The 17,229-nt window shown below is 45.0% G+C and overlaps 1 protein-coding gene and 1 pseudogene across 2 annotated transcripts in view; one reads left to right on the top strand and one right to left on the bottom strand.

Moving 5' to 3' along the window:
• Tmc7 (transmembrane channel-like 7) overlaps nucleotides 1–14,857 on the top strand; it is a 52,236-nt gene extending 37,379 nt beyond the window's left edge. Inside the window, 8 exon segments of the mRNA NM_001191950.2 lie at nucleotides 169–326; nucleotides 2,195–2,312; nucleotides 2,484–2,581; nucleotides 4,135–4,321; nucleotides 7,043–7,173; nucleotides 8,642–8,797; nucleotides 10,792–10,870; nucleotides 12,531–14,857. Of these exon segments, the coding sequence (NP_001178879.1) occupies nucleotides 169–326; nucleotides 2,195–2,312; nucleotides 2,484–2,581; nucleotides 4,135–4,321; nucleotides 7,043–7,173; nucleotides 8,642–8,797; nucleotides 10,792–10,870; nucleotides 12,531–12,611 (1,008 nt within the window). The 3' untranslated portion in view covers nucleotides 12,612–14,857.
• Nucleotides 7,189–7,702, bottom strand: LOC102550534 (ubiquitin-like protein FUBI-like; annotated as a pseudogene). The gene has a single exon (XR_015652421.1). The product of XR_015652421.1 is annotated as a ubiquitin-like protein FUBI-like (transcript).
• Nucleotides 14,858–17,229: the final 2,372 nt, after the last annotated feature.

Below are 17,229 nucleotides of genomic sequence, written 5' to 3'. Positions count from 1 at the left end.
CCTCTAAGGGAGGATCTAAGCATCTAAAGCCTGTGTTTCCCAGCCACACTTGGATGATAAACATGTCTTGTCTGTTCGCTCAGCTTGCATAGTTGAATTCTCCTTAGTTCAAGTCTTCAGCGTCGCTGTCCCACATATGACGACCAGTGCATTGTGTTATCTTTCCAGGAAATTGACAAGATGGTCTTTGGGGAGAACCTGTTGATATTGTACCTTCCATCCATTGTGATTACCCTGGCCAATTTCATTACCCCAATCATCTTTGCCAAGATCATCCACTACGAGGATTACTCACCAGGCTTTGAGATCCGCCTGACCATTCTTAGGTAATGCCTAGCAGCATGCGTGCCAGGTAGATCATTGCTTGCTCATAGCAGACATTGCTAATAGATTGTGGCATATTTTCCTGCTATGATTGCTGACAATCATCCTTCCTTTGATGAGCCCATGGATAAATGTTTGTGTATGCAGTGAAGGGCCTTAGACTTCAAAGTCTCCTGTTAATATTGTACCTTTGATTCTGTATTAACTGAACACATAGGATGGGGCCTTCGAAGGACATACTGTTCTAAAAATGGCAGAATAATAGTATTAGGCAGAGTTCAGAGAGTCCACACCAATGAGTAGAAATGACTGAGTGCTTATGTTTGAATAGGATAATTTTTTTCCTATTTCTCAAATATGTGAAATTGAGTTTTATCCCCCACCTTTTGAGACTATCTTAGTTGGGGTTTCTATTGCTGGAATGAAGTGCTAGCTTGGGGAGAACAGGCTTCATTTACTTGGCTTACACTTTGGTGATAGATTATCACTGTTCATCAATGAAGGAAGTCAGGACAGGAACCAATCAGAATGGGAACCTGGAGGCAGGAGCTAGTACATGGGCCGTGGAGAGGCGCTGCTTACTGTCTTGTGCCCCATGGCTCACTCAGCCTGATTTCTTACAGAGCACAGTACCACCAACCCAGGGGTAGCCCTACCCACAATGGGGTCCTCCCTGTCAAACACTAATTAAGGAAATACTAACAAGTGGTGGTGGCCCACACCTTTAATCTCAGCACTTAGGAGGCAGAGGCAGGCAGATCTCTGAGTTCAAGACTAGCCAGGGATACAAAGAGAAACCCTGCCTGGAAACCCCACCACCAAAAAAAAAAAAAAGAAAAGAAAAGAAAAAAAGAAAGAGCAAGAAGAGAAGAAAATGCCTTACATCCCAGTCTTATAAAGTCATTTTCTTAATTAAGGCTCCCACCTCTTAGATGACTTCAGCTTGTGTCGATATGACATAAAACAAGCCGGGACAGAGACAAGGCTAAGGGATTTATCTTTTATCCTGGATAGCTTTATGTGTGGCTGAGGGAACTGTTGCTGTGAAATACAGTGGCTGTTAGCAATCTTTACTGTGACCTTGACGGCCTCAACTCTGGATTCTCCAGCTATCTCTGTCTCAGCCGCCTAAGTGCCAGGATTTACAGGCCTGAGTCACCACTCTGGACTGTGTTCATGACTTTTTCTTTTTAAGTAAGTAAATGCACAATAAAATCTTTGTATTTCGAAAACACAGGGATAGACAGACAGACAGACAGACACATACACACACACACTCTCTCTCTCCCTCCCCCTCCCCTCCCCTTCCTTTCTCTCTCTCCCCCTCCCCACCCCCCCTCTCTCTCCCCCTTCCCCTCACTCCCTCCCTCCCTGCCCCCCTCCTCTCCCCTTTTCTGTAACACCATGCTTTGAGTTTTCCTGCCTTAGAACTTGTAGGGGCTCAGGAGATGGCTCAGTGGTTAGGAGCTCTTGCAAAGGACCTGAGTTTAGGTTCTGGCACCCACATCAGGTGGCTTATAACAGCCTGTAATCTCAGTTCTAAGGGGTTCATGTCTCCTTCTGACCTCTGTGCACATATCCACACACAAACACATGCAAATACACAGAAATAATAAAAAAATAAGCATTTTAAAACTTACTATAAAATATGTATAACAGGAAGTTACCGTTTGATCCATTTACTGTGTGCAGTTCATTGGCCCTGAGGCAGTTCCCCACCACCCACTTCCAGAGCTTTCTTTCATCATCTCCAGCAGAAACTCCACCTAGGTTGAGGTTTGCTTGCGAGGAAGGTGCCTGTGCTTCTCAGTGTCAGGTCCAGAGCGAGGCCGGCTCTGATGCCTCTCTTCCCCTCCCCTCTTCCCTGCAGGTGTGTCTTTATGCGGCTGGCCACCATCTGTGTGCTGGTGTTCACGCTGGGCTCCAAGATCACATCCTGTGGCGACAGCACATGTGAACTCTGTGGCTATAACCAGAAACTCTACCCGGTGAGCCATAGACTGGGCTCCCAGCTGAGAGGCAGATCTGGCCCCATGCCAGGCATAGTCAAGGGCTTGTATACCCTTGGGAGAGGGATGTGGGGACAACTGAGGTTACAGAAGGCTGGCTTCCTTTGTTGGGAGTGGGTCTTTTAGTGTGTCTCTATGTCTTGGTTTCAGTGCTGGGAGACTCAGGTGGGACAGGAAATGTACAAGCTGATGATCTTCGACTTCATCATCATCCTGGCTGTGACACTGTTTGTGGATTTCCCTAGGAAGTAAGTGTGGCAGTCCCTGCTGCCCCCACTCTATGACTGGAAGCTCTTGACCCACTCCTGTTCTGCACACACACTGGGTGACTCCACCAACACCGGGGAACCACTGACATCTGACTTTCAAATGGTTCTGGGCTGTTGACACAGTAGCATCGTCAGCCACCACATCTTTAGGTGGTGCCCTGGGACCCCAGGTGGAGATGGTGCCACCTCCCATAAGGCCTCCTGTCTGACTTCCTGCACTTGATGCAGCCAAGGCCCTGCCAGGGCAATGCAGCTTCTGCATTGGGGTTCACACGACCTTCCTACTGGTCATGTGACTATGAACATGTTGTTTCTGAGTAACAAGGCACTGAGTTTCTTCTGAGACAGGAAAGGATGATAGCAGAGTCACCTTATAGCCTTTCTGTAAGAATAAGCAAGATACCATAGACCAAAGCAGGGAAGACACCCTGGGGCACAGAGCACAACAGAAAGTGACCGTCAACCATTGCCACCCTTACTGTTGTTGTCATTGTCCCTCCAGGAGTCTTAAATGAAACTGTCTTCTTACCACAGTCAAGGCACCCAGGGTGTGACCACGCAAGTCTGTCATAACCCTCAGGAGGCTGAGGCAGGGGCATCCTGAATCCTAGTCCAGCCTGGGCTAGAAGTCCAGAGAACCCTAAAGTTAGATATTAGAGAAAGGAGTTTGAGGGCCAGCGAGATGCTCCGAGGGTAAAGGCACTGATCACACACCCTCACCACCTGGGGTTGCTCCTGGGACCCACGTGGTGGAAGGAGAGAACTGACTTCCACAGCTTGTCCTCTGACCTCTATAGTGTGCTATTGCACATCTCTACACACATACAGAGGTGCCGTGGTGATGCACACCTTTAATCCCCAGCACTCTGGAGGTAGAGTAGGGTATGACTCTTAAGTTCAAGGCTAGCCTAGTCTACAGAGTGAGTTCCAGGATAAACAGAGTTGTTAACACAGAGAAACCCAATCTCAAAAACAAAATAAAACAAAATCCCAAGTATGTACATAAGTGTCCTGTGTGCATACATACATAATACATACATACATATATGAAATTAACATTTTTTTAAGTAAAGAAATATTGGGCCAAGGAAATGACTCAGGACAGCACTGACCATACAAACATGAGGACCTGAAATGAGACCTCCAGTGTCTAGGTAAAGCCTGGAGTGGCATCTTCTGCCTGTCACTCCAGCAAAGTGGAGATGTGGGCACTTTTGGGGCTCAATGGCTACTTCAGCCCACAGTAAGCTCCCTGCTCAGTGAGAGAGCCTGTCTCAAAAAATCAGATGGAGCATGGCTGAGGGAGACATCTGATGCCAATCTCTGCTTTCTGTATGCGTCTACACACCTGCACGCACAAGCATGTACACACACACGCACACACACACACACACGCGCGCGCGCGCGCGCATGCACGCACAGGCAAACGCTCTCAAGCTTGATGGAAATGACCTTGGTTGGTGGGTGTGGTCTCTAGCCTCCTCAGAGGGCTCTTGTAGAGTCCAGTAAGAATGTGTCTAGTTTGTTTCCAGGCTCCTGGTGACCTACTGTGCCTCCTCAAAGCTGATCCAGTGCTGGGGGCAGCAGGAATTCGCCATCCCAGACAATGTCCTGGGCATCGTGTATGGGCAGACCATCTGCTGGATTGGAGCCTTCTTCTCCCCACTCCTCCCTGCCATCGCCACCTTGAAATTCGTTATCATCTTTTACGTGAAAGAGGTGAGGAGAGGGCGCCGGGCTCACACTGTGCACCAGTCTTTCTGTAGCTTGGATTTTGCAGTGCTGTGGACAGGAACCCAGCATGCCAGGCCAGGGGTTTCCATCTAGGGCACTCACGTGTTTGGAGGCCATTCTATACCCCCTGAAACACATAGTTACATGTCCCCCCAACCCAGGGCTTCATGTAGTAACAGTTCCTTAATAAGAATTTATTCAAATTTTCACCTCTTTTTTTTTTTCCTTTTTGAGACACGGTCTTGCTGTATATCTTTGACTGGTCTCAAATTCCTGATCTTCCTGCCTCCACCTTCCAAGTGCTAAGGTTACAGGAGGGTTCTGTTTTGTTTTTAGAGCAAACTTCTCAAGCCCCATTTAAGAATTGCTTTGTTCCCATGTAGTTTTTATAGACTAACTGACAGTGAGTCTGAGCTGTCAATCAAACAACAGTGGTGTATTTCAGTGACATTTAGCCAAGGATTTGTTGATTTCTACTTTGTAATTTTGAAGTCAATCCATAGCTTTTCAGAGCTCAGTGACTTGTGGAGGCCCAGGCACAGCTCATGGTCCCCAGGCATCATGGTAGAACCACGTGTTATGTGAGTGAAGTAGCCTTGCCTGTGACTGGCTTGCCCGAACTTACTACTTTGTTCATTATTATAAAAGCAAGTCATTCTCATTCGTTTTTAAGTGAAGAGGGAGATCTTTTTAAAGATTGATTTATTTATTTATTTATTTATTTATTTATTTATTTATTTATTTATTTATTTTATCGTGTCAAGCCAGGAGAGGAAGAGAGGAAGAGAGAGAGAGAGAGAGAGAGAGAGAGAGAGAGAGTAAAGATTTATTTTTTAATTCTCTCTCTGCATGTTTATTTGTATGTGTGTGTGTGCGGGTATATGTATGTGTGTGTGCATGTGCGTGCATATGTGTGTGTATGTATGTATGTATGTATGTATGTGTGTTTGTGTGCATATGTCTGTATGTATGTGTGCATATGTGTGTTTGTGTGTGCATGTGTGTGCATGTGTGTGTATGAGTGTGTATATATGTGTGTGTGTATATGTGTGTTTGTGTGTGTATGTGTGTGTATATATACACTCATGCCTCAAGGGGTTAGGTTCTCAGATGAATATTTACAGGCAGTTGTGAGCTGCCTGGGGTCAGTGCTGGGAAATGAATTTGGATCCTTTGCTAGAACAATACGTGCTCCTAACTAGAGCTGTCTCACTATCCCCCATGCTCATTAAGCAATAAAACAAGCATGTAAATTGTAATTGTCGGGGCTGGGGTAGTAGCTCAGTGGTAGAACGCTTGCCTAGGAAGCGCAAGGCCCTGGGTTCGGTCCCCAGCTCCGAAAAAAAGAACCAAAAAAAAAATTGTAATTGTCACCCCTTCCTTGCTATATTTTTTGTTAATAAGCCTAAGATTTATTTTTATTTATGTGCGCATGAGCATGCATACATGTTAGGCAAATATCATGCCCACCCCAAACCTAACATTTATTAATTACCTAGTCCTAGCCATTCAAAAATGGAAATAATAGAATTCATAATGATGATGGTGACAATAATGGGATAATAATGCTATGAGCCTGTGCCCTCAGTAGCCCCACTTCCTGTGGATTGTCCCCTGGTGCTTACCCCCAGCCCTGGAATAGCCACTGATGTTTTAGGAAGGAGAATGCCAAGGCTCAGGGGTTAACTGTCCCCTGATCACACAGTGTGGCCGTGTTTCCCTGAGTGTTGGAGTCAGGTGTAGCCCACGATGGCTGAGCATTGGCTCTCCCCTATGAGAAGGACCTTGCAGTGGGCTGGACTTTATCCTGGGAGCCTTTGGCCTTAGGCTAGTGTTCTCCCATCATCATTTGGGAACATCAAGTAGCTGACATCAGAGTGGGAGGCAGGAGTGTGGACACACACAGGGAAATCCCGGTTGGCTAGTGTGTGAGCTGTAATGAAAGGCAGGTATGTACAGCAGTCACTGGCTCCAGGCCCGCCCTGTAGGCTGACCGTCCCTAGAACTAAGCTCACAAGTTTCTTTGGTTCCTATGGAACTCAGAAACATTTCACATTTTCTGCAGAAGTGCAGGTTTAAAAAATCGGAAATAGTATGCCTTTCTAATTCTCTCCCTCCTTTTCTACTTGATATTTCCTTCAAGTCTTTTCCTCTCTGTGTAAATATTTTTAACACATAGGAAAGGTTATATGTGTGTGTTCAAGCAAAATATCTCCCTGGTTGGCATAGATCTTTGTAGATCCACTTTATAAATACCTCTGAATAATAAAATAATAAAACTTTAATAGGTTTATGCTATACAGGATCTTGAAATTTAGCAGTTTCCTTCCATTGTGTGGGATTTAACAGGCTCTCATCCTTTTAAAGTGCTGCATACATTAGATCTTACAGACCTACTTTGAGGAGTACCCACTGTTGGCTTTCAACATTCCTTCTGGATTATTCTGTCTGCTCAACAGTTGTGGTGTTGCTGTGGTTTTGGTCCATTCTCCCTAATATGTCATCAACATGAATTTCCCCACAACTGGAATCTGGGCTGAGGATTCTTCCTTTTGATCTGTGTGACACTGTACCCTGTTCTGTGTGTCACTATACCCCAGCAGGGGTAGACACTTTGCAGTTGCACTGTCTGTGTGTGAACGTGTTCCCTCTCAGAGGCCCTCCTCAGGACTGTTATTTTTCTTCCCCTTCTCTTCTGTTCTGTAGTTGAGTCTTCTCTACACCTGCAGACCGTCCCCTCGGCAGTTCAGAGCGTCCAATTCTAACTTCTTCTTCCTGCTGGTGTTGCTGATTGGGCTGTGCTTGGCCATCATACCTCTGACAATCAGCATGGCTCGGTAAGTGTTTCTTCATTTTCTTTTTTTTTTTTTCTGGGCAAAGTAGCTTTATTAGTGTGGCAGGATCACAACAGGACTTAGGAATTAGCATTGGGGCCCTTCTTCTTGCCAAAGGTGGGCACAACATTGACAAAGCGTCAGTTGTACTGCATTCGCCTCTTGGCCCGACCAGTCTTCTTCTTCCTCTTTTCCTGTTTGGCCACCTTGGGAGTCTGACCTCTCACTTTCCCAGCACGAGCCAGAGAACCATGAACTTTACCTCCCAGCATGCGGCCGGCTACCTCCAGAGTGGTCAGGGCCTCTACACCACACTGGCCTAGGGTGGCCTCATCCTCCAGTGGCGAGCCTGCCAGAAGCACGACTTGATCTTCCGGGGCAATGCCTTCCAGTGAGGCCACATGAGCTTTGATCTGGGCGACCGTCTCCTGGCTGGTCACCTCGAGGGTGTGTAGTTCCTGGGCGCGGACAAAGAGCTGCATGTTGGCTACTTACCCTCGGACGCCGCTGCTGCAACCTCGAAGATGGAGTCAAGAAAGAGGCGTTTCTTCATTTTCTAAAACAGTCCTCGGTTTTGTGACTTGCATCTCGTTATGTTCAAGAACTTGCAATTCTTCAGGGCTTTTCTAGAGTGTTCTGCCCTCAGAGACCAATACATTCCTGCCGGCTTCTCCATATCTATCGGGTTTTTTTCCTTTGTTTTATTTGATCTTGACACTTTTTCCTCCCAGTGCTGGGAGCAGGTAGAGACAGCTGGGGAGATGGAGATGGGCAGATCCCAGGGACTCACTGGCCATCCAGACTGGTCTAAAGGGTAAGACCCAGGTCTGGTGTTCACTGAGAAGCCTTGCTTTAAAAAAGAAGGAAGATACTGATGTTGACCTCTGGCCTCCAGGCACAAGCAAGCACTCTCATACACTCATGTGTCTATGCACATGTGTACACACACACACACACACACACACACACACACACACACACACACACACGAGGGGAGAGAGAGAGTCAGAGAGAAGGGATGAGAGAGGGAGGAAACAGATTGCTCATTTATTTCTGCCAGCTTCAGATTTCTCAGTTACCCCAGCACAGTCTTCTTCCCAGGTTTATTTTAAAGTAACAGTCTTTCCCACTTCCCACATTCGCTCAGCTGTCATATCTTTTTAGTTGTCTTTGATTCTCTGGGGAGTCTAGGCCACTTTCTCTGCCTTTGAATTAAGAGACTGGAGGATACATACATGTCTAATTGTTTTTATTCCATGACATCAAGCTTACTTTTCTGTCTTGAATCCTGTAAATGGAAAGTTAGACCGAGAGACTTGATGCAATTTCAGGTTCAGCATTTTCAAACATAATATCCCAGAAACTTCTAGGCTGGGGAAGTTTGCTTTAGGCTATTGTAAATAAACATGCTGGCCATGCAGAGGCAGACCTCTCTTCCTGGGCTGAACTTCCTCCCTCTCTGTCCTGGCAGCATCCCTTCCTCAAAAGCCTGCGGCCCATTCACCAACTTCAACACCACCTGGGAGGTTATCCCCCAGACCGTGAGCACCTTCCCCAGCTCACTGCAGACCCTGATCCATGGCGTTACATCAGAAGCCTTTGCAGTGCCTTTCTTCATGATCATCTGGTGAGTGACAGCCAGACCAGGCCAGTATTTCTCACTGAGACATACAGCTCTTACTTGGGAAATGGCATTTGTGTGTTAGAATTGTTGGGTTCAGGAATTGCCTCACAAACCACACAGACACGGATCTCAGTCAGACAGGGATAGTTTATTGAGTAGATGCTCCAGGACTGGTCGACTAGGGACTTGGTCCAGATTCGGGAATTGAACCATGATGCTGAGCTAATATTCATGCCCTAACTTGTCTACCAGGCAGGATAGGACTTGTCTAACATTCATGTCCTAACTTGCCGACTAAGATGTCAGTTACCCACGTACATGGCTCTTTCTGCCAAGTAGGATGTCAGTCCCCAGGAAGGTCTTGGGAACTTAAACTCTATTTGGCCACTGCTCAAAATGGAAGTCTTATTCCAAATAGTTTCTTATATTGGTGCAGGTGTCTTTCTTATGTTGGAGTCCATCCCAGGGGCAGCTTATAAAGACAAGTACTATAAAAGCTTACGCGTAGGTGCAGGAATTTCTGTTGGTTGGTTGGTTCGGATCCAAGCTTATTGTGGGTAACTATACAAAACAGTTCTACTGACTTCTATCGTGATTGGCTTCTGAGGGCACAGAACATAACAGAATTTGTAATCTTGACAGCAGAAACATATGAGAAAGTTTCCTTATAATGGCAGGTGAACCAGGTAACTGTTACCTTAACGTTTTACCCAGGTCCCAACAGAATGCCGACTAGATTCACAGATTACACATGTGAACTGAACCCCGAGGTCCTGCTCATAAAAAACAAATAACCGTGGCCTTTTCCTAACATCTCTGGTGGTTTGCCTAAACCTCACACTTGAGAGAGAGAGAGAGAGAGAGAGAGAGAGAGAGAGAGAGAGAGAGAGAGAGAGAGAGAGAGAGAAATGGATCAGTGAGCAACAGAGAAACACCAGAGAGCAGCTTGCACTGAACCCTGGCTCGGCCATATCTAAGCCACATTTAACTGCAACTAAGTGTGCCTTCTGCCTTCTGAGCCTTAATTTACAAATGACTCTTATCCTATGATATCATTAGTCCAGTAGAAGTCCACTATAGGAAGCAGGTTTAAAAAAAAAACTCATGAAAAGCGGAATCCTATCCCTTGCTGAGATTAATAAAATGAATTAGGGATGCTCAGCTGACTGATGTGGACCTCCCAAAAGCTGTGTTCCCACAGCAGTGGAGTTAGTGGTTTGCTCAGTGCCCCTGGTGGTGAGCATCTGCTCTGCCTTTGCTTTCCTTGGATGCTGTTTCTTGGAGGGACTTAGAGAATCTCTAGGTGTCTTGGCAATTTGGCCCTCATATTATCAGCCCTGTCTGGGGACATTAAGGCAGGAAAGGGGTGAGGGCTCACCCTCCATCCCACTTGGAACTGTCCCTGAAGGTAATTTGTCCCCATCTGAGACCCAGAGTTGCAGACAGGAAGCTGTTGATGGCCTTTAGTCCTAACCTTGTTGTCACCGGGTTTTCCTGTACCCATCTCACAGATGAGGAAACTGAGGCCAGAGCACTTGCCCAGTGATCGTTCATAGTGAGTTACTGACACCCTGAGCTGACTTTCTGGACTGTACCTCTTCTTACTCCGTCATTGTGCATGTCAGGGGAGCATCATTAATTTCATATTTAGCATAGAAAGTTAAAGACTTATAAGTCAGAACCTCCTGGCTCCAACTGTTTCTCAGGCTGTCTGCATCAGAGATATGAGAATTTGCTTGCTTAGTTATTTTTCCTAGCAAAAGAAAATGTAGTTCAGACTAAATGTTCTGTGTTGGTTTCTAGTGTGGCCTGTGGGTATCATGATGAACCAGTGAGTGTTGGGCGGTTTTTAGTGGCCTTAGATGATACAGGTTCCCATGTGAGGCCTAGAGTGGTTTTTGTTGGCCTTCAGATGATACAAACTTCCCTGTGAGTGCTAGGTGATTTTTTTAGTGACCTTCTGATGATACAGGTGACCTGTCTGTCTTGCCTTGCAGCCTGGTCATGTTCTACTTCATTGCGCTGGCTGGAGCACACAAGCGGGTGGTGGCACAGCTCCGAGAGCAGCTGTCCCTGGTAAGGAGGCACAGGCCAAAGGGTCATGGCTTAGGGCCATTAAACAAAGACTCAGGGCATGGTGGCACAGGCCTGTGACCCTCACACCCAGGAGGCTGAGGCAGGAGGCTTGCAAGTTCTACATATGTCTGGTCTACATAGAGAGTTCTACACCAGCCTTGACTTGATAGCAAAACCTTGTTTCAAATAAAGGGGAAAAAATAGAACAGCTCTCTTTAGTTTCAGTCATTCACTTGGTCCATCCAGCACTACACCAGAAAGACAAGGTACTAAAGAGTTAGAGATGCTAACTCTGGGATGGGGCGATAGATCAGTGTGAAGTGCTGCTGCCCAGGCATGAGGACCCTGGGGTCAACCCCAGCATCCACGGAAAAGGCCAGGCATCATGGCCTGCATTCTATAGACCCAGCAATGGGGAAGCAAAATCAGGTGGATCTAAGAACTGACTGGCCAGCAGGCTAAATTCCCAGCAAGTTGCAAGTCTAATTAAGAAACTGTCTCAAAAAATGGTGGACCAGGGAGTGGGGAGAAGGCTCAGTGGTTAAGAGCATTTGTTACTCTTGTGTAGAACCTGAGTTCAATTCTTAGCAATATATAATATAGATGGTGGCTTCCAATCAGCCATAATTCTAGTTCCAGGTGATCTCACACCCTGTTGTGACCTCCGAAGGCACCAGGTGTGTATATGGTGCACATGTATACATTCAGAAAAGCACTGATCCACATAAAATAAAATAATCAAATCTAAAAAAAATTAAAACAAATACCACCCTTACCTCCCAACCCCCATTTGAAAAATGATACTTGAGCTTGACCTCTGGCTGCCACATGAATGTCCACATACATGTACACATGTCAACACACACACACACACACACACACACACACGAACATGCACACACATACAAGGGCACATATATACAGTAAATTCTGAAAACTAATGTTTATGTAAATCATAAAAGCAAGGTGTATGGGGTGATGGAAGACCCAGGTTACTGCAGCCAGTGGCTGGGGAAGACCTGTTGAAGGCAGTGACAATAAGTAAGATGTGAATTAGGGCAATAGCCAGTTATTCGAGGTCCTGATTAGGGGTGGGAGGGCCAGTGGGGGAATTAGCCCGGCACTTTGGGGAGACGAGAGAATGTGTGCGTTTGGAGGGCTGTGAGGGATGAGGTTAGAGGCAGGATAATTCTTTAACACTAGCCACAAATCACTAAATTGCTTGGCAGATCTGACAGGTTTGGGTTTTATTGAGTATTTGAGATAGACGATGTTTGTCTATCTGAGACTAGTTCTTTGTAGCCCAGGCTGTCCTCAAATACAATATATATTCAAGGATGGCCTTGAACTTCTGATCTTCCTACATTCACTTCCTGAGGGTTGGGGTTACGGGCATGGGCCACCACACTTAATTTATGCAGTGATGGGGATGGAACCCAGGACTGTGTGCAGGCTGGGCCCTGAGACACATCCTCAGCCCCATGTACATTTCTAGATCTCCAGCTATTTGTGTGGACAAGGGGCTATGATTGGGACTTCGGGGAAGGAGACAGGCTAGACTGGAAGACACTGTGGTGATCTAAAGAGTACTCACTAGCTAGAAATAGCTTTGTACAGTCCTAACATCTGAGATGCTCTTTGAACCTGTTTGTCTTTTTAGGAGAGTCGTGACAAGCGTTATCTTATCCAGAAACTAACAGAAGCTCAACGGGATGTTCGGAGCCAGCCGGCTTTAGCATGAAGATGCTGCCTGCAACTCCTCAGCACATAACTCTGACGACCCTACAACCCGGGGTTTGAGTGGAAATGGCTTTTGGTGACTTAGCCAAGCAGGCTGACCCCCAGCCTGACCCCACAGGGAGTGGTGGCTCGCTGTGGGCTCCACCAAAACACTAACGTCTCAAGCTGCTCAGCCTCTCAAGATCAGAGAGGGGAGACTTTTATTTATTTTGTTTTTGTTTAGACTTTTGTATTATTTTTAAAAAGGGTGTGTGTGTGTGTGTGTGTGTGTGTGTGTGTGTGTGTGTGTGTGTGTGTGTGTGTTGTGTTTTAGAGTAAAACTGAGAGTTCTTTGGAAGCCTTTCCAAATACCCTCCCAATGCCACTGTGACTTAAAATGAAACCTGACTGCTTTTTTTTTTTCAAATGGACAGGAAGCTTCAGATGCTAAGGCTTAGAACAGCTGACAGGAATGTAGAGAGGCCATCATGGTGGCAGAAAGGAAGTCCATCCCTGCTGTGTACCCTGGACACACTTGAATTCCCTCCCAGGCCAGTCAGTATCACTCCCTTGAGCAGGAGACTGGGGCAGGTGACAGCCTCAGCTTCTCAGCTCTCTGGGACTTTTCTCCAGCCTTGTTCGCTCCTCCAGGGAAAGTGACCTTAGCTAACTGGTTAGCCACCAGCCTTTAGTCTCCACCTGGCCCCAAGTTCTAAGATCTGGTGACAGGATTGAAGAGGGGTCTAACCGTGCAAGGTGCACAGACGGTTCCTCTCTGTTCTCCAAGTGTCATTCCTCTTCCTTGCAGGAGCTCTTCACTCCTGAAGGACATGGGGTGTATCAGAGCCAGGCTGCAACATGCCTTTTGGTACTGGAGCTGGGTTTAAGGATCAGGGGTTATATGTGTGATGTCAGATACAGGTCCACAGCCTAAGAACAGTCCATAATGCAAGCATGCGTTAGGTTCCGACTACTTAAGTATACATTTCAAAGGGCTAGGTTTTGTTTGCCTGAGTTTAAAACTTTGTGTGTGTATAAAAACTTTGTTTTTATAAAACATTACAAAGACAGAGTATCTCTTGAGATCTCCTGTATCGTAAAAGCCGTATTTAATAAATACCTCATCATGAGCCTCTCCAGAGGTGACCCTTTTAGTGGTGTCTGATTTGATCCGCTTTCACTGTCAGTGTGCTGCTGTTCTGTGATGGATAGGTGGAGTCTTGTACTGTTTTTCACTGGCTCCTAACATTTACATTTCAATTAATGTTTTAGAAAGCTGCCAAGAAGGATTTCCCTTCTCTGACCACTGTGTTGTTCTTCAAAGTGATTGGCTTTTCCCTCTGGAAGCAAAGCAAACTTGTTGTGGCTTACATGTCTGTATGTGTATAAAGGGTGCTTTGTCAGGGGCGTGTGTGTGTGTGTGTGTGTGTGTGTGTGTGTGTGTGTGTGTGTCCATGGCTTACATATCTGAATTCGTATAAAGGGCCCTTGGTCAGGTGTGTCTGTGTGTGCACATGCACATCCGGAGGTGGAACTCATATCTTCAAACTCAACACAATCCTTTCTTTCATCTTCCATGAGGCTGTTAACCTGGGATATTTTTGTTCCTGTGGGAACGTGTGCTTCCTAACATTTTCTTCTGTTTGAAGATCTATGAGGTTTTAAGCCCAACAAGAGGAGTTTTGAGTAAACCAAAGTTCATTCCATCCTCATTTTACAAATCCTAGTTGTTAGCATTTTTGCCTAGTGTCTCCATGTAACACTCTTGCCCTCACTGTGGCCCTGAGATCTGCCTTCCTGTGTTTGTGGGAATGGTGGATAAAATGAATGATATATTTTATTACAAAACAGATACCAAAATATGCCAATTGTATGTTGGTTTTAGTTAGAGCTGGTCATGTGCTTACCCCTTACTTGAATATTTTTGATAACTTTGAATAACCAGGCAATGTCTATAGTTTTAAAGTGTGGCTCTCTAACAGGTATGTGTGAAACTACTGATACAGTGTCTTGAAAGTTTAAAGTATGGTTGTCCCGCAATACTCTGTAAAGTTGCTCTTTGCCACTGCAGTTAGAGGAAGTAGCATTTTGACCTCCATGGATATGTTAGGTGAGTCTTGTCTCTTCTCGGCTATTCAGAAGCCAAGAAAAAGCATGTTTGTGTGTTTTGAAGATATCTTAAGCATTTTATATATTGCTACCATTGAAAGCCACTGTTTGTATTTATTTTACTATTCTATAAAGATATAATAAATATTGAAATAGCTATATGCGTTGGGTGTGTGTTGTGAATACAAATTGCTGAATTTCTCCTTAATAATATCTTAACGTTCTCTGCAAGTAGCTCCCTCTTTTATATATCTGTCTAGCATTCCGCAGTGGCAATACACATTTCTGGTAACTGTGCAACCATTGATGGTACTTGAAGTGGGTATTGTCATTTGTCCCCCATACAAACACTGGAAAATTGAACTTTAAAGACCTTTGCAAACATTTTAATTTCCCTTCTTCTGCTATAGGCTCCTGTTCTGTCTTCCTTCCTCCCTTCCTTCCTTCCTTCCTTCCTTCCTTCCTTCCTTCCCTCCCTCCCTCCCTCCCTCCCTTCCTTCCTTCCTTTCTTCCTTCCTGGCAGAGCAGGCTTGCAGGTTCTTGCAACCACAAAATGTTCTCATCCTAGTAAAGAAGGAGAATCCAGTTAGACCGGTCTTTGTTTGCATTAACTGTTAAGTTGGCAAATCAGATCTTGCAGCCAAAAATCTGATGGCAGCTAGCCACTATGCTAAGTATTTGGAAACAGAAGAATTCATTTTTTTCCAGGGTGTTACAAGGTCTGACCCTCTGAGAACTTCTGGACACATCTTTACTTCATAGACTGAGGCTCTACCAGAAACCTGTCCAGAACGTGAGAAGTACTTGAAGCCTAGGATGTGCCCTTTGCTGTGTGACTGTGAACCAATGCCTTCACCTTCAGAGACAGTTCCCTTACACTTAAAATACAAAGCTAAGAGAAATTTGCTTTTTCAGAATATTTCAGAATTTGATTAGGGAAGCACATACTCTTTGTTCTCCTTTGAAAACATAAAAGTACTTACCATAGAAAGTATGAGATCACTGAAAACTACAGAGAAAAATGAAAATCACTCATAAGCACACAAATGTTTTTAAATAAGGAACAGAGGCACGAAAGAGGCTGAGATAGGTAGACTGCACCGAGTTTAAGGCCAGCCTGGGTGACACAGCACGTTCAAAGACACCTGGATACAGGGTGAGATTCTTCTCTTATAACCATAAATAAATAAATGAAGGAAACAAAGAAAGAAACAAAGTAAGCAAACATAGATGGAGGTGAAAGGAAAATGCAGTAGTCTAATTTTCCCCCACTTAAGTGTTCTATTTTATCCCAAATTCTTTCAACGTTCATCGTACTGACACACACCTGTAAGCTCCAGAGGCCAAGGCAGTCATATCACCAGTATGAGGCAAGCTGCAGTGATGTAATCAGATCTGACCTCCAATCATAACCTACATTTCAGGGAGCTGCTAACTGCTCATGAATCGTTTTTTAGCATTCTCTTAACGGTAACTTTTTAAAAATGGTGTATTTGTGTCATATGTGCAAAGATTCCAGAGGAGAGTGCTGGATCCGCTGGAGCTTCCTGATGTGGCTGCTAGGAACCAAACCCAGGTCCTCTACAAGAGTTCTCAACTTCTGAGCTGTCTCTCTAGCTCCAATTTTTAACATTTTACTTACAAAAATTTCCAATAATTACTAGTACGTACATCTCAACATTTCTTTTATGATCCAGAAGTGGAATACATGGGAAAGGCTTTGAACGTGTGAAGGCTTTGAGAGCCAGATTTAGGCTGAGCATTACACAGGAATGTTAAAGTACCCTTACTAACCCTAAGGCCCAGAACGTGGGCTTGTCTTTAAGACTGCAGTATACTAATTTGAACACTATAGTTATATAGAATAGTTTACCAGTTTCAATTATTTTACAGTAGCTATCAATAAAATACATTAAATGAATACATTAAAAAAACCAGGGTCTTATATACTTTATTGATTTGAAAATTTATTCTTTTGGCTAGACCCTAGCTGTCAATTATGGATACATACTTTAAATGTTTAATGTATATTGCTAAATTTTTCTTCTCTTAACACACAACCATCTTCATCACTAATGTGCACTAGGGCATGAATAATCCAGCAAAGTATAAATAACAATGAATGAAACAAATCTCAATAGGAAAATTATGAAGGAACAGGAAATACCATGGAACAAACCGTCAAACCCACATTTACACCGAAAACGGAATGTTTTACCAGGTAATTGCTACTGACTTTTAGGTGTAAATAGGCTCTTAATAGAGAAAAATAATCTCCGTAACGTGGAGGAAACAACAGTGTCCTACGGGTCGCCTTCACAGGGCAGTAGGAAGCCCACCTACACCGCCTATCTAGGGGCAATTGTGCTTCAACCCTAAAAGCAGATCGGGCGCCTTCACGACATCCCAATGATCGAGAGGGAGCACAGCCAATAGAGTACATAGATCGGTCATTCCCAACCAATCGGGTGTAATCCAGGGCCTAGGGGCGTTTCCGCTGGCTCGGTCTTCCGCAGCATTTAAGCGTCATC

This window comes from Rattus norvegicus, chromosome 1 (assembly GCF_021556685.1).
Source record: "Rattus norvegicus strain SHRSP/BbbUtx chromosome 1, alternate assembly SHRSP_T2T, whole genome shotgun sequence".
Taxonomy (NCBI): Eukaryota; Metazoa; Chordata; class Mammalia; order Rodentia; family Muridae; genus Rattus; species Rattus norvegicus.
This window is presented reverse-complemented; position numbering and strand designations above follow the sequence as displayed.